The sequence below is a fragment of the Pan troglodytes genome, chromosome 18, assembly GCF_028858775.2.
Source record: "Pan troglodytes isolate AG18354 chromosome 18, NHGRI_mPanTro3-v2.0_pri, whole genome shotgun sequence".
NCBI classification, from domain to species: domain Eukaryota; kingdom Metazoa; phylum Chordata; class Mammalia; order Primates; family Hominidae; genus Pan; species Pan troglodytes.
This window is the reverse complement of record NC_072416.2, coordinates 7,199,160-7,220,826: the sequence shown is the minus strand read 5'-3', so window position 1 is coordinate 7,220,826 and position 21,667 is coordinate 7,199,160. Positions and strand designations below refer to the sequence as shown.

The following is a 21,667-nucleotide window of genomic DNA, read 5'->3' as shown; positions in this document are numbered from 1 at the left end:
AAAATACAAAAATTACCCAGATGTGGTGGTGCGTGCCTGTAATCCCAGCTACTCGGGAAGCTCAGGCAGGAGAATCACTTGAACCCGGGAGGCAGAGGTTGCCGTGAGCCAAGATCATGCCATTGCACTCCAGCCTGGGCAACAGAGTGAGACTCTGTCTTAAAAAAAAAAAAAAAAAACAAACAAACAAAGCATGGAGGGGTCACAGAGAAGTCGGTGGCACTGGCCAATTGGAGGGTCCACATGAGCACACCCTCACAGCTGCACTCTTGGCCTAACAGTAAGCTTCCTAGATTTTCCTCATTGCTCCAACCCCCAGAGGCCTGAGCAACGCAGCTGGCATGGAGGATGCTGGGGGAGGGCCTACCTTGTCAAGCATGTTCTTCAGCATGTCCACTTCTTTCCTGAGGGCTGTGATGGTGACCTGGAGTGCATGAAGATCAGTGAGCAAGTCCTGCAGGGTCTGCATTGACTGCAAAAGAGGAGAAAATGTGAAGCCGAGTATGGCTGGGGGAGAAGGTAAGTGAAGTACAGAAGCTTTCTGATGATAGCCGTTGTTCAAGAGGTCCTCTTGGCTCTCCCAAGGCCTAGACTGGAACCTACAAGGGGACCAGGAGATGCTACTAAAGTCAACAGTGCTCTGATCTCCAAGTGGCCTGGATGAGAAGGAGGCAACTCTGTATTTGAATATATCCAGAAACCAGGAGTTACTCGTCATGAAGCATCTCACGCCCTTTCTTCTATGATAGATGTCAGCCAGGGAGGAAGCACAGCCCATCCCTGGGTAGGAGCCACTGGAGGATCAGGAGCAGGAGAGACAGGGTTGCATTTACTTTTTGTTTCTAAGATGGAGTCTCACTCTGTGGCTCAGGCTGGAGTGCAGTGGCGCGATCTCAGCTTACTGTAACCTCCACCTCCTGGGCTCAAGTGATTCTCCTGCCTCAGCCTCCCAAGGAGCTGAGACCGCAGGTGTGCATCACCACGCCCAGCTAATTTTTTTTGTTTTTGTTTTTGTTTTTGTTTGGTAGAGATGGGGTTTCACCACGTTGCTCAGGCGAGTCTCGAATTCCTGAGCTCAAGCAATCTGCCCGCGTCATCCTCCCAAAGTGCCACAGCACCCGGTCTGTATTTACATTTTAAAGGATCTCTCGGGCTCCTGTGGAGCCTGGCTCTGGAGGGCAAAAGGGGAAGCAGCCTGCCTGCAGAAATGATTGCTTGCTGTAGGGAGAAATCCTCACACATCTGGTGTCAGAAGTGTGTTGCGAGCTTGGCGCGGTGGCTCATGCCTATAATCCCAGCACTTTGGGAGACCAAGTCAGGCAGAACATGAGGCCAGGAGTTTGATATCAGTCTGGCCAACACGGTGAAACCCTGTTTCTACTAAAAATACAAAAAAACTTAGCAGTTCCTGATGTTGCGTGCCTGTAATCCCAGCTACTCAGGAGGATGGGGCAGGAGAATCACTTGAACCTGGGAGGCAGAGGCTGCAGTGAGCCAAGATCGCACCACTGCACTCCAGACTGGACAACGAAGTGAGTCTCTATCTAAAAAAAAAAAAGCGTGTTGTGAGAACAGTGTGAAAGAAACTGAGTTTTTTTCCACTCAGAGGGCCAAACTATCTGGAAGATATAATAATTATAAACATACATGCACTTAACAGAGCCCTTTATAAAATACCTGAAGGAAACACTGACAGAACTGAAAGTGTAACTGAAAAGCACGTTGGTTGCTCGCTGCATTGCAGGGTTCAGTTACCATGAGCAAGGTCTGGTACCAAAAAGAAAGTGAATTTATTCCGAAGCTAGCTTGGGGAAGGGGCACAAAGCGCCCTGGCTTTAAACGTGCCGCTTCACTTCTGGAGAAAAAGTGGGCACATTTAAGACGTAGGGGATACAGCCAGCAAGGGCAGGGGTCTCCTTTTGAGCGTGATGTCTTATCTACTGGGCAGCTGAGTTGGCACCTTCCTGGGAAGAAGCAAGTTGTAAAAGTGGCCATGGGCACGCTTTCAACATGTCCTCCTGGTGAGACTGAGCTCTCAGGCAATCCCTGGAGAGTGGAAGTTCCCAGGTGAAAATCCTATAAGGGGCGTGCTTTGGTCTCTAAATCTGTTTCTTAACTCTCCAGGAGTTACATGAACTTGCCCTGTAGGGAGTGACTGGTGAAGGAGGGGTCAAAGACTATCTTTGCCTTCTTTTTTTTTTTTTTTTGAGACAGAGTCTCACTCTGTCACCTAGGCAACCTTCACCTCCCGGGTTCAAGTGATTCTCCCACCTCACCCTCCCAAGTAGCTGGGACTACAGGGGCACGCCACCACGCCCTGCTAATGGGGTTTCACCATGTTGGCCAGGCTGATCTCAAACTCCTGACCTCAAGTGATCCACCCACCTCGGCCTCCCAGAGTGCTGGGATTACAGGCATGAGCCAACTCACCAAGCCTCTCTTTGCATTTCTAAAGGGCTAAGTAGGAAGTGGGGAGCAGTGGGGAAGGAGAAAGGAAGAGAAAATAATTTTTAAAATAAACTATCTTTTAGAAAAATGGGGGTACTCAGTTACAAAAGGAGAAATAGTTAATTAACAAGAATAGTTCGAGACTTCAATTTCCTATTTTCAGTAATGAATAGAATAACTAAGATAAGGAAGGTCCAGCATGGTGGCTCACACCTGTAATCCCAGCACTTTGGGAGGCTGAGGCCAGTGGATCTGAAGTTCAGGAGTTTAAGACCAGCCTGGCCAACATGGTGAAACCCCATCTCTACCAAAAATATAAAAATTAGCCAGGCGTGGTAGTGTTTGCCTGTAATCCCAGCTACTTGGGAGGCAGAGGTGGGAGGATCACTTGAACCCCGGAGGCAGAGGTTGCAGCAAGCCAAGATCATCCCACTGCTCTCCAGCCTGTGTGACTCCATCTAAGTAAGTCTCCATGGAGTAAGACTCCATCTCGAAAAAACAAAACCCGAGATAAAAAGAACAGTATCCTGGGTGCAGTGGCTCACATCTGTAATCCCAGCATTTTGGGGGGCTGAAGCAGGTGGATCACTTGAGCCCAGGAGTTCGAAACCAGCCTGGGCAACATAGCGGTCTCCCATCTCTACAAAAAAATACCAAAATTAGACAGGCGTGGTGGTGCATGCCTGTAGTCCCAGGTCCCTGGGAGGATGAGATGGGAGGATCATCCTAGCCCAGGAGGTTGAGGCTGAAGTGAGTTGTGATTGCACTACTGCCCCCCAGCTTGGGTGACAGAGTGAGACTCTGTCTCAAAAAAAAAAAAAAAAAAAAAATTAAAAAGAAAAGAAAAAGAAAAAAAGAAGAGTAAGAGGCTGGGTTCAGTGGCTTACACCTGTAATCCCAGCATTTTGGGTGGCTGCAGTGGAAGGATGGCTTGAGCCCAGGGGTTCCAGAGCAGCCTGGGCAACCAAGGGAGACCCTGTCACTATAAAATAAATAAAATTAACAAAACAAAAGGCCAGCAAGAAAAGAGAAGATTTGAACAATTGTATAAACCAACTAGACATAACAGATATCCACGGAATACCCCACTCGACAATGGTAGAATACATATTATTCTCAAATGCATATAGAACACTCTCCAGGGTAGACCATATGGTAAAGCCATAAAACAAGCCTTAACAAATTTCAAAAGGACTGAAATTATGCAAAATACATACTCTGACCACAATGGAATTAAATTAGAAAGCAACAGAAGAGGCCAGGTATGGTGGCTCATGCCTGTAATTCAGCACTTTGGGAGCTTGAGGCAGGAGTATCATTTGAGCTCAGGAGTTCCAGACCAGTCTGGGCAACATAGTGAGATCTCCTCTCTATAATTCAAAAATAAAATAAAAAAGTTCTTGGATTGCCAATGGCTCCCATAGACAGGGCTTAAAACAAACAAACAAACAAAAAACAAAAACAGGCTGGACGTGGTGGCTCACACCTGTAATCTCAGCACTTTGAGAGGCTACAGCAGGCAGATCATGAAGTCAGGAGATCGAGACCATCCTGGCCAACATGGTGAAACCCCATCTCTACTAAAAATACAAAAATTAGCTGGGTGTGGTGGTGCATGCCTGTAGTCCCAGCTACTCGGGAGGCTGAGGCAGGAGAACTGCTTGAACCCAGGAGCAGAGGTTGTAGTGAGCCAAGGTCACGCCATTGCACTCCATCCTGGTGACAGAGGAAGACTTCATCTCAAAAAAAAAAAAAAAAAAAAAAAAGGCAACAGAAGAAACTATTGAAAATTCACAAACATGTAAAAATTTAAAAAACATTCTACTAAATAACAAATATGTCAAAGAAGAAATCACAAGAGGAATATGTCAAAGAAGGCCGGGCGCGGTGGCTCACACCTGTAATCCCAGCACTTTGGGAGGCCGAGGTGGGCGGATGATGAGGTCAGGAGATCAAAACCATCCTGGCTAACACGGTGAAATCCCGTCTCTACTAAACATACAAAAAAAAATTAGCCGGGCGTGGTGGCAGGCACCTGTAGTCCCAGCTACTTGGGAGGCTGAGGCAGGAGAATGGCATGAACCCAGGAGGCGGAGCTTGCAGTGAGCCGAGATCGCGCCACTGCACTCCAGCCTGGGTGACAGAGCGAGACTCCATCTCAAAAAAAAAAAAAAAAGAAGAAAAGAAATATGTCAAAGAAGAAATCACAATAGAAATAGAAATTAGAAACTAATTTGAAATGAGTTAAAATGAAAGCACAACACACCAGAACTTACGAGATGCAGTTAAAGTGGTGATTACACACTTAGAACACTTATTGTTGTAAGTGACTATATTAACAAAGAAAGATCTTGAATCAATAACTTAACCTTCCACCTTAAGACAATGGAACAAAGAAAAGCAAACTGAACCTAAAACAAATAGAAATAAGAAAATAACAAAGAATATGGTGAAATTAATGAAATAGAGGATAAAAAAATAGTACAGAAAAATCAATGAAACTAAACACTGGTTAATTGAAAAGGTCAACAAAATTGACAAACTTTTAGCTAGACTGGCCAAGAATCAGACTCAAATTATTAGAATCAGAAATGAAAGAGAGGGCATTCTATCAACTCTACAGAAATAAAAAGGATTATAAAGAAATACTATGAATAATTGCCTGTGGACAAATTATATAATTTAGGTGAAATGGACAAATTCCTAGAAAGTCATTAAAACTGACTCAAGCAGAAATAGACAATCCGAATAAACCTAAAACAAGTGAAGAGATTAAAGTCATAATAAAAAGTACCTTTTGTGCTTCAAAAGACACCAGCAAGAAAATGAAAATACAACCCACAAAATGGGAGAAAACCTCATTTTGCAAATCATATATCTGACCCAGTATATGCAGAATATATACAGAACTCTTACAACTCAATGATACAAATAACCCAATTAAAAACAGGCAAAGATCTCAATAGACATTTCTCCAAAGATGATGTGTAAATGGCCAATAAGCACATAAAAAGAAAAGATGCTCAACATCATTCGTCATCAGGGAAATGAAAATCAAAACTACAATGAGATACCACTTCAAACTCTGTAGGATGGTCAGAATCGAAAGTCAGATACTAAGTGCTGTTAACCATAAGGAGAAATCGTAATTCTCATACACCGCTGCTGGGAATGTAAATTGTGCAGCCATTTTAGAAGTCAGTGTGGCAGTTCCTCACAAGATTATAGAGATACCAGATGATCTCTGATTCTAATCCTAGGTATATTCCCAAAAGAAATGAAAACATAGGTCCATATAAAAACTTGCACACATGGGCCAGGCATGGTAGCTCACGTCTGTAATCCGACTGCTTTCGGAGGCCAAGGTGGAAGAGTGCTTGAGGCCAGGAGTTCAAGACCAGCGTGGGCTGTTAACACAGCAAGACTACATCTCTACATAAAACTTAAAAATTAGCCAGGCATGGTGGCAAGCGCCTGTAGTCCCAGAAACTTGGGAGGCAGAGATGGGAGGATCGCTTGAGACCAGGAGTTTGAGGCTGCAGTGAGCTATGGTGGCACCACTGAACTCCATCCAGCCAGGGCAACAGAGCAAGACCTTGTCCCTAAAAACAAAACAGAAGTTTGTACATGAATGCTTATAGCAGCATATTCATAACAGTCAAAAGGTAGAAATGAGGCTGGGTGTGGTGGCTGACGCCTGTAATCCCAGCACCTCGGGAGGACAAAGTGGGCAGATCACCTGAGGTCAGGAGTTCGAGATCAGCCTGGCCAACATGGTAAAACCCCGTCTCTACGAAAAATACAAAAATTAGCCGGGTGTGGTGGTGGGCACCTGTAATCCCAGCTACTCGGGAGGCTGAGGCACAAGAATCACTTGAACCCAGGAGGTGGAGGTTGCAGTGAGCTGAGACTGTGCCACTGCACTCCAGCCTGGGCGCCAGAGCCAGACTCCTTGCATCTTGCGTGGAGATCGCAGTGGCGCCATCTCAGCTTACTACAACCTCCCCCTCTGTGTGATATGCAGTGAGAGGTTTCTCACCCAAGACCCACCTGCTGTCTCACATGTAGGGGACATGCTCTGGACTCCTGTCCTGGGGAAGAAGGGGCAGGAGAGAGAGCTGTGGGGAAAGTGGCTGAGGTCTTTTTTCTGCCCAGGGTGACTGGGCCACATTCAGGGCTTGGATGGTGCTGAGTTCAAGGGAAAGTGCGTCCCCGACAGTTGCCCTTCCAGAAGCTGACCCATGCCATAGTCCTCGAGGCAGGGCTTGTCCAAACCTGCTCTCTCTCTCTCTCAAGAGGGCTTTAAGGATGCTGGGGTTCAGCTAGGGCCCAGTACTTACAAAGGCCTTAAGAGGCCTGAAAAAGGGGCTAAGGCAAACACCCCCTCAGACAAGCAGTTAGACTTGTCCACACGGTCACATGTGGGACTTTGGAAAACAGGAATGCTAACATTTCCCTCCACGGAAACGAGGAATGTAAGAGCACTTCACGACACTGTGAAGGTGACACCAACGACATCTGAGTGTTCGTTACCATTACTGCAATCATGGCAACCTTGGTCCTCTAACACCCCAAAGTGTCTTCCACACCTTTAAGCAATGTTACGAAATAGTTAAAAACCCAATTTTTATTTGTATTTTATTTATTGTTTTTGAGATGGAGTTTTGCTCTGTCGCTCAGGCTGGAGTGCAGCGGCGCGATCTCGGTTCACTGAAATCTCCACCTCTCGGGTTCAAGCGATTCTCGTGCCTCAGCCTCTCGAGTGGCTGGGACTACAGGCACGCACCACCATGCCCAGCTAATTTTTGTATTTTTAGTAAAGACAAGGTTTTGCCACATCGGCCAGGCTGGCCTGGAACTCCTGAGCTCAGGTGATCCTTCTGCCTCAGCCTCCCAAAGTGCTGGGATCATAGGCGTAAACCACCACGCCCAGCCTTAAAAATCCAATTTAAATGTGACATCATTTTAACCTGTACAATATACAGCAGGTGCTTTGTAGTTTCTGAGGGAGTAAAATGGGGAGGGTGTTTAGAAATAAAGAAAGCAACAATAGGTTGTTAGCATCCCCTTAGACTGGATCCCTCTCCCGGGGACTTCCTGGACCCAGTGCATGCAGATGGCATCACCTGAGCTGCAGAAGCTGCGTGCACGTATCCAACCAAGTCTGACAATGGCCAAGAACAAATTAGGAGGGCAGAAGTCCAGGAATGGACTTCACAAAGCCAGCCAAAAACACTTTAAGGCTAAAAACAAAGCAAAACCAGTTACCACTAACCTTTTCTTCTTTTTTTTAAGATGGAGTTTCATTTTGTCTCCCAGGCTGGAGTGCAGTGGCGCAATCTCGGCTCACTGCAACCTCTGCCTCCCAGGTTCAAGCAATTCTCTTGTCTCAGCCTCCCGACTAGCGGCTAATTTTTGTATTTTTAGTAGAGACGGGATTTCACCATGTTGGCCAGGCTGGTCTTGAACTCCTGAGCTCAGGTGATCCGCCCACTTCGGCCTCTGAAAGTGCTGGGATTACAGGTGGGAGCCACCACACCTGGCAGTTACCACTAGTCTTAAGACAAATGTTATGATTTAAAAGTCAACAGAGGCCGGGCACAGTGGCTCATGCCTGTAATCCCAGCACATTGGGAAGCCCAGGCGGGTGGATCACCTGAGCTCGGGAGTTCAAGACCAGCCTGGCCAACATGGTGAAACCCCGTCTCTACTAAAAATACGAAAATTAGCTGGGCATGGTGGTGCACGCTTGTAATCCCAGTTACTCAGGAAGCTGAAGCAGGAGAATCGCTTGAACCCAGGAGGCAGAGGCTGCAGTAAGCCAAGATCATGCTGCTGCCCTCCAGCCTGGGCAACAGAGCGAGACTCCGTCTCAAAACAAACAAACAAACAAAAAAAGGTTAACAGAGGGTGGGCGCAGTGGCTCAAGCCTGTAATCCCAGCACTTTGGGCTGAAGTGGGAGGATTACTTGAGCTCAAGAGTTCGAGACCAGCCTGGGGAACATGGCAACACCCTGTCTCTACAAAAAATACAAATTAGCCAGTGTGGTGGCACAGGCCTGTAGTCCTACCTACTCAGGAGGTTGAGGTGGGAGGATTGCCTCCAGGGTTGAGCCCGGGAGGTTGAGGCTGCAGTGAGCTGAGATCGAGCCACTGCACCCCAGCCTGGGCGACAGAGTGAGACCCTGCCTTAAAAATAAAAACAAACGAGTCAGTCGTGAGCGAACGAGCAAGAGGGTGTTCCACTGCTAGAGCCGAGCGAAGCGATGCCTAAAGCAAAGGAACTTGTTTCTTCAAACTCTTCTGGCAGTGATTCTGACAGTGAGGTTGACAAAAACTTAAAGAGGAAAAAGCAAGTTGCTCCAGAAAAACCTGTAAAGAAGCAAAAGACAGGCGAAACTTGGAGAGCTCTGTCATCTTCTGACAGAGGAGCAGCAGCAGAGATGGTAACATGTTTCAGATTGGGAAAATGAGGTACGTTGGCGTTCAAGATTTTAAAGGCAAAGTGCTAATTGATATTGGAGAATATTGGATGGATCCTGAAGGTGAAATGAAACCAGGAAGAAAAGGTATTTCTTTAAATCCAGAACAATGGAGCCAGCTGACAGAACAGATTTCTGACATTGATGATACAGTAAGAAACCTGTAAAATTCGAGCCATATAAATAAAACCTGTACTGTTCTAGTTGTTTTAATCTGTCTTTTTACATTGGCTTTTGTTTTCTAAATGTTCTCCAAGCTATTATATGTTTGGATTGCAGAAGAATTTGTAAGATGAATACTTTTTTTATATGTGCATTATTAAAAATGTTGAGTGAAGCTAATTGTCAACTTTATTAAGGATTGCTTTGTGTGCCCACCACCTAGTGTAAAATAAAATCAAGTAATACAATCTTAAAAAATAAAGACAAAAAAATTAAGAGTGAATAAAGGTTTTGTAAATATATAAAAGAACTTGCACTCTTCTCAAAAGGCTTTTCTCTTTTTTTTTTTTGACACAGTCTTGCTCCATTGTCCAGGCTGTAATATTAATAATAGCTCACTGCAGCCTCGACCTCCCAGGCTCAAGCAATCCTGCCTCAGCCTCCTGAGTACCTGGGACTACAGGTGCACCACCATGCCCAGCCAATTTCAAAATTTTTTGGTAGAAAGGGAGTCTCGCCATGTTGCTCAGGCTGGTCTTGAACTCCTGGGCTCAAGCGATCCTCCCACCTCAGCCTCTCAAAGTGCTGGGATTACAGGCATGAGCCACCACACCTGGCAATCTTTTCTCTTGAACATCTGTAGAAAGAACTGATTCCCCACTGGCATCATGAAAGTGAACCAGTTAATGTTGACGAAGCTACAGGATTAATGGCTTAGTTGTAATGCAGTGGCGATGCATCTCATTCCCTCAAAAAGACCAATAAGTTAAAGGTTTTCTACAATTTAAAAAAATACCCTAAGCCTCGGACCCACAATGTTACGGAAACAGGGTTAGACGAAACAGTTTCAACAACAAACAGCTGACATCACCCCTCGTTTTCGCCTGTGAGGCCAGCTGCAAGAGGTTATCGTTACGGGGAGAAAAACCGAGGCCTGAAGGAGGCAGACTGGGGCTCGCGAAAGGAACGTTGTAAAACACGTTTGTTTGCCAGGCGACCCCCCGGGCAGCCTCACTAGTTGGTGGGTGCAGACAGTTAGCTGTGCAGTTTGCACCATTCTAGAACCAGCTGCCATGGCAACCCCCTTCAATGGGTCATTGTGGGAACCTCGGGCAACTTCAATCAGGCTGGGACAAGGCAAGATTGTCTAATGATGGGGACATTCCTTAGCTGCACAAACAGTCCTGAAGGCTGTACAGCTAGGTCTGAACCTGTCCACGAGCCCCTTTTGTGAGCTGGGTGGGTTGCCCTGTTGAGCTGCTTTTTAGAAGCCTTCATCCATCAAGGCAGGCCAGGGGGCAAGCTGCCTCTGGAGTGCCGGCACCTTGGATCCTGGTATCCGCCCATCCTGCCTGCAAGGCCCTCATAACTTGCCCTCGGCCACCCCAGGCAGCCCTGTCTCTAGTAACAATTTTTGTCTTGAAGTCTATCTTGTCTGAGAAGATCCCACTCTCCTCTGGTCACTGCTTGCAAGGAATATCTTTTGTTATTTTTTAATTTTTTTGAGATGGAGTTTCGCTTTTGTCACCCAGGCTGGAGTGTGGTGGCGCGATCTCGGCTCACTGCAAATTCTGCCTCCCGGGTTCAAGTGACTCTCCTGCCTCAGCCTCCCCAGTAGCTGGGATTACAGGCTCCCGCCACCACGCCAGGCTAATTTTTTTTTTTTTTGACGGAGTTTCAGCTCTTGTTGCCCAGGCTGGAGTGCAATGGCGCAATCTCGGCTCACCACAACCTCCACCTCCCAGGTTCAAGCCGTTCTCAGCCTCCCAAGTAGCTGGGATTACAGGCATGTGCCACCACATCCGACTAATTTTGTATTTTTAGTAGAGACGGGTTTCTCCATGTTGGTCAGGCTGGTCTTGAATTCCTGACCTCAGGTGATCCACCCACCTCAGCCTCCCAAAGTGTTGGGATTATAGGGGTGAGCCACTGTGCCCCGCTGGAATATCTTTTTATATCATTTTACTTTTAACGTATTTGTGTCTTGTCTTTTTTTCGTAGAGACAGGATCTCACTCTGTCACCCAGGCTGGAGTGCAGTGGGGCGATCAGAGCTCACTGCAATCACCAACTCCTGGGCTCAAGTGATCCTCTTGCCTCAGCCTCCCAAAGAGCTGAGATTACAGGTGCATGCCACCGTGCCTGGCCCTATTTGTGTCTTTGAATCTTAAATGTGTCTCTTGCAAACAGCATATAGTAGTTAGGTCGTGTTTTTTGTTTGTTTGTTTGTTTGTTTTTTTATCTATTCTGCCAATCTCTGCTTTTTTTGTGGTAAAATACCCATAATATTAAAGTATAAAAATATTTTAGTATTGGCCGGGCTTAGTGGCTCATGCCTGTAATCTCAGCACTTTGGGAGGCCAAGGCGGGTGGATCATGAGGTCAGGAGATCAAGATCATCCTGACCAACATGGTGAAACCGCGTCTCTACTAAAAATACAAAAATTAGCTGGGTGTGGTGGCGGGCAGCTACAGTCCCAGCTACTTGGGAGGCTGAGGCAGAAGAACTGCTTGAACCTGGGAGGCAGAGGTTGCAGTGAGCTGAGACCACACCACTGCACTCCAGCCTGGGCAACAGAGTGAGACTCCGTCTCAAAAACAAACATATATATAAAAATGCAAAGAAAAATTAGCCAGGCATGGTGGCGCGCACCTGTATTTCCAGCTACTCAGGAGGCTGAAGCACGAGAGTCACTTGAACCTTGGAGGCAGAGTTTGCAGTGAGCAGAGATTGCACCACTCCACTCCAGCCTGGATGACAGAGTGAGACTCTGTCTCAAAAAAATAAAAATAAAATAAAAATGAAGTGTGCAATCTGAGGGCATTTGGTATGTACACCACTATCTACTTCCAAGACACTTCATTCTCCTAAAAGGAAATCCCGTCCCTGTTACAGTCTCTCTCTGTTCCCCCCTTCCTGAGCCTCTGGAAACCACTAATCTACTTTCTGTCTCTATGAAATACACAGATTATGCCTTTAGATGAAATGTCCAGAATAGGCAAATCCGTAAGACAGAAAGCAGATTAGTGGTTGCCAGGGGTTGCAGGGAGGAGAAGTAACGGGGAAATAGGGTTTTTTCCTTTCAGGGTGATGGAAATGGCTTAGAACTAGATAGAGGTGGCTGGCTGCACAACAATGTCAATATATCATGTGCCACCGAATTTTCATTAATTCAGTGTTTAATGTCAACTTTTAAATGGTTGATTTTATGTTAGGTCAATTTCCCCTCAATTTATTTATTTATTTATTTTTAATTTTTTTTTTTTGAGATGGAGTCTTGCTCTGTTGCCCAGGCTGGAGTGCAGTGGCGCAATCTCCGCTCACTAGAACCTCCACCTCCGGGGTTCAAGTGATTCTCATGCCTCAGCCTCCTGAGTAGCTGGGATTCCAGGCATGCGCCACCATGCCTGGCTAATTTTTTTTATTTTTATTTTTAGTAGAGACGGGTTTTCATGATGTTGGCCAGGCTGGTCACGAACTCCTGACCTCAAGTGACCCACCTGCCTCGGCCTCCCAAAGTGCTGGGATTACAGGTGTGAGCCACCACATCCAGCCAGTTTCCCCTCAATTTGAAAGAGAAGAGTGGTAACTTGGGAACACTCTGAAAATGGCCCTGACTCCCAGGGAGATCCAGCTGGACACACCAATGGGCACAGTTCTGGCTCAGAGAGGACTAGGACATGCTGCCTCCAGGGATAGGAAGGCAGTCATCGCTGGATGGTCTCCTTTTTGGAGACAAGACTTTCTCCGTCACCCAGGCTGAAGGGCAGTGGTGCGATCTCAACTCACTGCAACACCTGCCTTCCAGGCTCAAGTGATTCTCCTGCCTCAGCCTCCCGAGTAGCTGGGACTACAGGCGCACGCAAGCATGCCCAGCTAATTTTTGTATTTTTAGTAGAGACAGGGTTTCACCATGTTGGCCAGGATTGTCTCGAACTCCTCACCTCAGGTGATCCAGCCACCTTGGCCTCCCGAAATGCTGGGATTACAGGTGTGCGCCACTGTGCCTGGCCAAATTATTATTACTATTTTTAGACATAGGGGCTTGCTCTGTCCCCCAGGCTGGAGTTCAGGAGAGTGACTACAACTCACTGCAGCTTCCAACTCCTGGGGTTAAGTGATTCTCCCACCTCAGCCTCCTGAGGTAAGACTACAGGTGGACGCCACCACACCCGGCTAATTTATTCATTTTTTTGTAGAGATGAGGTCTCACTACGCTGCCAAGGCTGGTCTTGAACTCCTGGGCTCAAGTGATCATCCCACCTTGGCCTCCCAGTGTTGGGATTATAGGTGTGAGCCACTGTGCTCGGCTTATTTTCCCTTTCTTATTTCTTCTTGGGCTGCCAGTAATTGAACACTGTCCACGTGCTGGTCGGGGTTAGCAGGGGTCAGCAGTCAAAGGTGAGCCAGGGTCAGAGGCCACGCCTCAGCGCGCAGCTCCCTTGCCCACCAGCTGCTGGGCCTTCAGCCAATCACTGAGCTCCTCTGAGCATCAGTTTCCTCATCTGTAAGGCAGAAGGAATGCCTCTTTGCTGCTCCTCACAGGGCTGGTTCTTGGAGATTCTCACTCACTTGTGTCTATCTCCCCTGCTAGGCCGGGCGTGCCTGTTCACCGTGACTACTCCGGTACTTCTCCCATGGTAGCTCCTCCAGGCATTTTTTAGAAATTGGGGTAAGGCTGAGCACAGTAGCTCACGCTTGTAATCCCAGCACTTTGGGAGGCCAAAGCAGGAGGATCACTTGAGCCTAGGAGTTTGAGTCCAGCCTGGGCAACATAAGGAGACCCTATCTCTACAAACAATACAAAAATTAGCCAGGTGCAGTGGTGCACACCTGTGGTCCCAGTTACTCGGGAGGTTGAGGTGGGAGGATTGCTTGAGTCTGGGAGGTCGAGGCTACAGTGAGCCATGACTGAGTCACTGCACTCCAGCCTGGGTGACAGAGTGACACCCTGTCTCAAAAAAAAAAATTGGGGTGAAATTCACATAATGTACAATTAGCCATTTTTAAGTGAACAATTCAGTGTCATTTAGTACATCAGTGAGGTTGTATAACTATCACCTCCATCTAGTTCCAAAACATTTTCATCACCCCAAAAGGAAACCCTATATCCACAAAGCAATTACTCCCCATTCTCTCCTCCTCCAAGCCCCTGGCAACCACTGCTTTCTGTCTCCATGGATTTACCTATTCTGGACATTTCGTATAAATGGAATCATACACTGGGTAGCCTTTTGTGTCTGGCTTCTTTGCAATACTTGATGGAGGCTGCAAGCTTGGCGTTTTGGTTGTGCCTGACTCTAAAGCCCCCTTCTTCCCACACTGCATAAGGAGATGGCCCATCGTAGGTGAGTAAGCAACAAGATGTCCCAGGAGAGGGCTGGGCGCGGTGGCTCACGTTTGTCATCCCAGCACTTTGGGAAGCCGAGGCAGGTGGATCAGTTGAGATCAGGGGTTTGAGACCAGCCTGGCCAACATAGTGAAACCCCATCTCTACTAAAAATACAAAAATTAGCCGGGTATGGTGACATGTGCCTGAAATCCTAGCTACTAGGGAGGCTGAGGCAGGAGAATCACTTGAACCCGGGAGGCGGAGGTTGCAGTGAGCCGAGATCATGCCACTGCACTCCAGCCTGGGTGACAGAGTGAGACGGACTCTCAAAAACAAACAAAAGATGTCCCAGGAGAGAGCCAGTGGTGAAGGGAGGAAAAGAAGTGTCTGGAGGCTGGGGGCGTACCTTGGCCATGACTTCATCATGACCCTCCACCATCTTCCGGAGCTTGATCAGATGCCACAGGTCCTGGACGGGCCGGGCAGTGCCCTGGCTGGCTTCCAGCAGCTGGGCGGTGGAGGGCAGGTCCTGCAGCAGGGCCAGCTGGTTCTCCAACTTGTCGAGGCGGCTCACCACGTGGTCGAAGACATTGCTGAGCCTCTTCATGGGGATGAGGATGGGGTGGGCGTCTCCTTCCCTGGGCATCATGACCACCTGCGAGGTCTGCAGGAAGTCCTCATCGCCTGAGAGGACTTTCTTGAGCTCGGCCATGTGGATGTGCTCCAAGATGCCGTGCAGCAGGAGGTGCAGGGCCTTGAAGTTCAGCACCCCGCACTGTGGGATGGCGATGTCGGCCAGCTCGGTGAACGTGAGTGAGAAGCTCATCCTGCCAGTGTGGGTCAGTGGGGCTGGGGTTCCAGGCGTCCTCAAGGACAAGGGGTAGCTTTCAGTGGTTCCGAGAGCTACACGGACTGGTCCTCAGAGGCCTGGGGTGGTGGTGAGTCACAGCAGTCAGGGAGGAATGGCCTCTGTTCTGGCTGGAGCTCAGATCAGAGTCTCTGGTTGCCAGGACACCAAAGAATGTGATGAAACGGGCGCAATTCAAAGTCTGGAGTGGGGCAGGTGCTCCCTGGTAAGCCTCACCCAGAGTAGGTGCTCAGTTAATATTGGATGAATGTTTGAATAGCTGATGGCAGCCTCTTCATTCAAGCCCTCTGGTGATGTGAGACTGGTAACTTTTTCCTAGAAGCACATATGGAAGGGATGGAGAGGCAGCTCCCTCCTTGGAATTTTCTCGAATCCGGGCAGAAGACAGGTTTCTTGGAGTTAGGAAGACCCAGGTTTTACAAAGAGATAAGAATCTGAAGTACTGGCTGGGTGGGTGTGGGGGTTCAGGCCTGTAATCCCAGCACTTTGGGGAGGCAAAGGCGGGAGGACTGCTTGAAGCCAGGAGTTCGAGAGCAGCCTGGGCAACATAGTGAGACCCTGTTTCTACAAAAAAAATTTGTAATTAGCTGGATGTGCTGGCGCACATCTGTAGTCCCAGCTACTCAGGAGGATGGGGTGGGAGGATTGCTTGAAGCCAGGAGTTTGAGGCTGCAGTGAGCTATGATTGTGCCACTGCACTTAGCCTGGGCAACAGAGTGAGACCTTGCCTCAAAAAAAAAAGAAAAAAAAAAGAAAGAAAAAGAAAAGAGAAAAGGCCGGGCACAGTGGCTGACATATGTAATCCCAGCACTTTGGGAGGCGAAGGCGGGTGGACCACGGGGTCAGGAATTCAAGACCAGCCTGGCCAAGACGGTGAAACCCCGCCTCTACTAAAAATACAAAAATCAGCCAGGCGTGGTGGCACGTGCCTGTAATCCCAGCTACTCTGGAGGCTGAGGCAGAGAATTGCTTAAATCCGGGAGGTGGAGGTTTCAGTGAGCCAAGATCGTGCCACTGCACTCCAGCCTGGGCGACAGAGCGAGACTCCGTCTCAAAAAAAAAAAAAGAATCTGAAGAACTACATTCATTTCTGGACGCATCCAAAGGCCCCCCTCAGTGTTCCATTTTCTCGTGTGTGTGTGTGTGTGTGTGTGTGTGTGTGTGTGTGTAGTGTGTGTGACAAAGTCTTTCTCTGTTACCCAGGCAGGAGTGCAGTGGTGCGATCTCCGCTCACTGCAACCTCCGCCTCCTGGGTTCAAGCGATTCTCCTGCCTCAGCCTCCTGAGTAGCTAGGATTACAGGCGCCTGCCACCACGCCCAGCTAATTTTTATATTTTTAATAGAGATGGGGTTTCACCATGTTGGCCAGGCTGGTCTCAAACTCCTGACCTCAGGTGATCTGCTTGCCTCAGCCTCCCAAAGCGCTGGGATTACAGGGGTGAGCCACCACACCTGGCCAAGTGTTCCATTTTCTGGGAAGGAGAGCCCAGGTGGTAAGAAGGGCATTGTCGGCTGGGCGTGGTGGCTCACGCCTGTAATCCCAGCACTTTGGGAGGCTGAGGTGGGCAGATCATGAGGTCAAGAGATGGAGACCATCCTGGCCAACATGATGAAACAAAAATTAGCTGGGCATGGTGGTGCGTGCCTGTAGTCAGCTACTCGGGAGGCTGAGGCAGGAGAATCACTTGAATCCAGGAGGCAGAGGTTGCAGTGAGCCAAGATTGTGCCATTGCACTCCAGCCTGGTGACAGAGCAAGACTCCGTCTCAAACAAAGAAGGGCGTTTGGCTGGGTGCGGTGGCTCACGCCTGTAATTCCAGCACTTTGGGAGGCCAAGGCGGGCAGATCACGAGTCAGAAGATCGAGACCATCTTGACTAACACTGTGAAACCCCGTCTCTACTTCAAAAAATATACAAAAAATTAGCCAGGCGTGGTGGCAGGTGCCTGTAGTCCCAACTACTCGGGAGGCTGAGGCAGGAGAATCGTTTGAATCTGGGAGGCGGAGCTTGCACTTAACCGAGACCGCACCACTGCACTCCAGCCTGGGCGACAGAGCAAGACTCTGTCTCAAAAAAAAAAAAGAAAAAGAAAAAGAAAAAAAGGGCATTGTCCTTTCTAGGCCCTGCATGTCCCTGCCCACCCAAGTGACGGTGCCCTCACCAGACCCTGCTCTGCTCCCCGCTTGAGCTGGGCTCTTCACAACCCCTGTGCTCTCAAACAGGGTCTCAGCCCTGCTCTGACATCATAAGGACATGGCCAAGAGCCAGCTGCCACAGGACCAGGAGGCTGCGTGGAGATATGAGGTATGGTCAGGCTCTGCTTGGTCAGTTCTGGGACAAGAGAATCCCAGCCTGCTTGTCTCCTGGGAAAGTCTGCAGGGACACTCTCGGCTTAACACCAGGAGCCCTGACTCCCAGCCCAGCCAGCACTGTGATCCCACATTCCTGGTCCCGCACCACACAGCAGGAGCCCTGCTGAGGGATTCCACATTGAGTTCATGCAGGTGGGGAGGCAAATCCTTGCACCAGCTGTGGAATCTTGAGCAAGTGACTTAACCTCTCTGAGCCTCAGCTTCCCTCTCTGCTAAATGGGGAAATAAAACACGGCGGCTAGAAATAACATATGTAACATGCCAGGCCAGTGCTGATGGAAAACGTTTCTTGCAGTCAGGCGCCGTGGCTCATGCCTGTAATCCCAGCACTTTGGGAGGCCAAGGTGGGCGGGTTGCTTGAATCCAGGAGTTGGAGAGCAGCCTGAGCAACATAGCAAGACACCATCTCTACAAAATAAAAAATTAGCTGGGCGTAGTGGCTCACACCTGTAATCCCAGCTACTCAAGAGGCTGAGGCAGGCAGATTGCTTGAGCCCAGGAGTAGAGTGTGAGACCAGCCTGCACAACACGGTGAAACCCCATCTCTAAAAAATATACCAAAATTAGCTGGGCATGGTGGTGTGTGCCTGTAATCTCAGCTACTCGAGGCTGCAGTGAGCCAGAATCACACCCCTGCACTCCAGCCTGGGCAACAGAGTGAGACCCCATCTCAAATAAAACAAAACACAAATCGCTCCTTGACCAGAACTGATCTGGCAGCCACTCTTGCCAATGGTTAGAACTGTGGGAGCAAGAGTCCAGGAAAACGCCTTCTGAATTGAACAGTGGGATATTTTCAGGGATGCTGCTTGTGAATCAATCCCATGTTCCTACTTCACAACAGATGCTTCTGCACAGGTCATTACCAGTCCATCCACAAAACCTAGCTCTTCAGCCAGGCGTGGAGGCAGGCAATGAGATAACAGCTGGGCAAAGGTAACCCAAGGAGGTTCCTCTGGGGAGGTGACATCTGAGCTGAGACCTGAAGAGAGGGCATTCCTGAAGCTCTTTCAGAATAGAGACCTTCTCTTTCTTCTCTGTCTTTCTAGTATCAGAACACAGATCCCTGCACACAGTAGGTGCTCAGTAAGTGTTTGCTAAATGGATGATAGCTCCGAAGGGGCTGTCAACTCTCATGGGGCCATATTAATGATAGAAATATTATAAAATAAATGTTAACACTGTAACCATTCATGTTTCTTTTAGAATAATTTAGCATTTAAATGTGAAGATCTGGCAACACCAAGCATTGGCAAGCATATGAACAACAGATCTCTCATCTGCTCTGACAGAGCAGAAATTAGCAGACTTAGGAAAACTGTTTGGCAGGGTCTGCAATGCTGAAAAATTGCACACACTATGACCCAGCCAGTCCAGCCCTCGACCGGAACCCACCAGGAATTGACATACACCATGCACAAGGATGTTTGTGACAGCACTACTCATAGTAGCTAAAAATTCCCATCCAACTATCGCATATTCAAACAGTAGACTATAACACAGCAGTGAGAATGAACAAAGACAACTACATGTAATAGTGGGATGAATTTCTTTTCTTTTCGTTTCTTTTTTTTTTTTTTTTTTTGAGACAGAGTCTAACACTGTCGCCCAGGCTGGAGTGCAATGGCGCGATCTCGGCTCACTGCAACCTCCACCTCCTGGGTTCAAGCGATTCTCCTGCCTCAGCCTCCCAAGTAGCTGGCATGACAGGCACATGCTACCATGCCAGGCTAATTTTTGTATTTTTAGTAGAGATGGGGTTTCACCACGTTGCCCAGGCTGGTCTCGAGCTCCTGACCTCAGGTGATCTGCCTGCCTTGGCCTCCCAAAGTGCTGGGATTACAGGCGTGAGCCACCGCACCCGGCCAACTTTCACTGATATAAAATTGAGCGGAATTACATATATAAAAGGGTTCATGCTGTATGAAACCATTGCTATAAAAAGTCCCCAAACTGCAGCCATAAAAAAGGATGAGTTCATGTCCTTTGCAAGGACGTGGATGAAGCTGGAAACTATCATCCTCAGCAAACTAACACAGGAAAAGAAAACCAAACACCGCATATTCTCACTCATAAGTGGAAGGTGAACAATGAGAACACATGGACACAGGGAGGGGAATGTCACACACCGGGGCCTGTCGTGGGGTCGGGGAAGCAAGGGGAGGGATAGCATCAGGACAAATACCAAATGCATGCAGGGCTTAAAACCTAGATGATGCGTTGATAGGTGCAGCAAACCACCATGGCACATGTACACCTACGTAACAAACCTGCACATTCAGCACATGTATCCCAGAATTTAAAAAGAAACAAATGGCCAGGCGCGGTGGCTCAAGCCTATAATCTGAGCACTTTGGGAGGCCGAGGTGGGCAGATCACGAGGTCAGGAGATGGAGACCATCCTGGCTAACACGGTGAAACCCCATCTTTACTAAAAAAATACAAAAAATCAGCCAGGTATGGTGGTGGGTGCCTGTAGTCCCAGCTACTGGGGAGGCTGAGGCAAGAGAATGGCGTGAACCTGGGAGGCGGAGCGTGCAGTGAGCCAAGATCAAGCCACTGCACTCCAGCCTGGGCGACAGAGCAAGACTCCGTCTCAAAAACAAACAAACAAAAGTCCCGAAATGGAGTAAACAAATCTTAGGTGTTGGAGGTGAGGCGAGTGGTTACCCTTGGGTGACCTCATGCTTGGAAGGAAGCATGAAGCTGAGCTGTAGGGGAGTGGGCACGCTGGTGTGGCCAGTTTGGGAAAATTCATCAAGCCGTTCGCTTCTAATATGGGCACTTCTTTTTTTTGAGATAGGGTCTCACTGTCACCCAGGCTGGAGTGCAGTGGTGCCATCGCAGCTCACGCAGCCTCAAACACCTGGGTTCCAGCAATCCTTCTGCCTCACCCTCCGAGTAGCTAAAACTATAGGTGTGCATCACCTCTCCTGGCTGATTATTTTTATTTTTATTATTGCGGAGATGGGTCTCACCATGTTGGCCAGGCTGGCCTCAAACTCCTGGCCTCAAGCGGTCCTCTGGCCTCAGCCTCCCAAAGTCCTGGGATTATAGGCGTGAGCCACCGCGCCGGACCCTGAGCACTTTTCTGTATCAAAGTTCTGGGAATCTGCAACGATTCAAACAAATTAAGAGGCCAACAACGTGGATTCCATTTGGGTTTTGCTGGCTCAGCTCCAGTGGGCTCCTTCCCAGTTCTTGCTGCGTGTAAAGAAAGATTTTTGCAAAAAAAATCTGGCCTGAATATAACAGCTTCTTCTCTCACCTCACTGTGTGCTGACTCACACCCATGCCAGGAGAGCAGCTTGGGCAGTGAGCAGCACCATGAGGCTAGAACCACAAGACCTGGGCTCTGCTGGGCATGGGTTGTGTGGCCCTGAGCCTGTGCCTTAAACCCTCCATGTAGGTTTAGGAGCTGGAGGTAAACATTTGCAGGTTCCTTGTTGAGATGAAGGGAGGTAAGGAGAGTGGCATGGTACCCAGCACAAAGTGCTCACTGACGTTAGCTGCATCTCCCAAAATGAGTACATGATTTTGTTTGAGGCTTTCAAGGCAACAATGCATTAGCTTGATGCTGGAGAGGGGGCCAAGGAGGAAGTAGAGAACATGGGAGGAGAGAGGTACCTCCTCGGACCAGTCAGTCTTTGCTCTGATGTGCAGAACTGCATTCAAAATGCTCTGGGGTTTTGTATTACAAAAATTACTGTAATCTCAGCACTGTGGGAGGCTGAGATGGGCGGATCACGTGAGGTCACTACTTAGAGACCAACCTGTCCAACATGATGAAACCCTGTCTCTACTAAAATTATAAAAATTAGCTGGGCATGGTGGCGGGTGCCTGTAATCCTAGCTACTTGGGAGGCTGAGGCAGGAGAATCGCTCGAACCCGAGAGGCGAAGGTTGCAGTGAGCTGAGATCATGCCATTGCACTCCACTGGGGGCAACAAGAGTGAAACTGTCTCAAAAAAAAAAAAAAAAAAATTACCCACTGTGTGCTCTA

At 48.4% G+C, this 21,667-nt stretch overlaps 2 protein-coding genes and 1 pseudogene across 2 annotated transcripts in view; 2 read left to right on the top strand and 1 right to left on the bottom strand.

Moving 5' to 3' along the window:
• The window catches only part of C16H16orf96 (chromosome 16 C16orf96 homolog), a 44,178-nt gene extending 28,856 nt beyond the window's left edge, over positions 1–15,322 (bottom strand). The window contains 2 exon segments of the mRNA XM_009430227.5: positions 368–472; positions 14,831–15,322. Coding sequence (XP_009428502.3) covers positions 368–472; positions 14,831–15,250 — 525 coding nt within the window. The 5' untranslated portion in view covers positions 15,251–15,322.
• Positions 8,665–9,133, top strand: LOC107968780 (activated RNA polymerase II transcriptional coactivator p15-like; annotated as a pseudogene).
• Positions 15,323–15,441: 119 nt separating the features above from the next.
• CDIP1 (cell death inducing p53 target 1) overlaps positions 15,442–21,667 on the top strand; it is a 45,506-nt gene continuing 39,280 nt past the window's right edge. The window contains exon 1 of the mRNA XM_054667975.2: positions 15,442–15,497. The gene's annotated coding sequence lies outside the window, so the exon portion shown is untranslated. The remainder of the gene's footprint in view (positions 15,498–21,667) is intronic.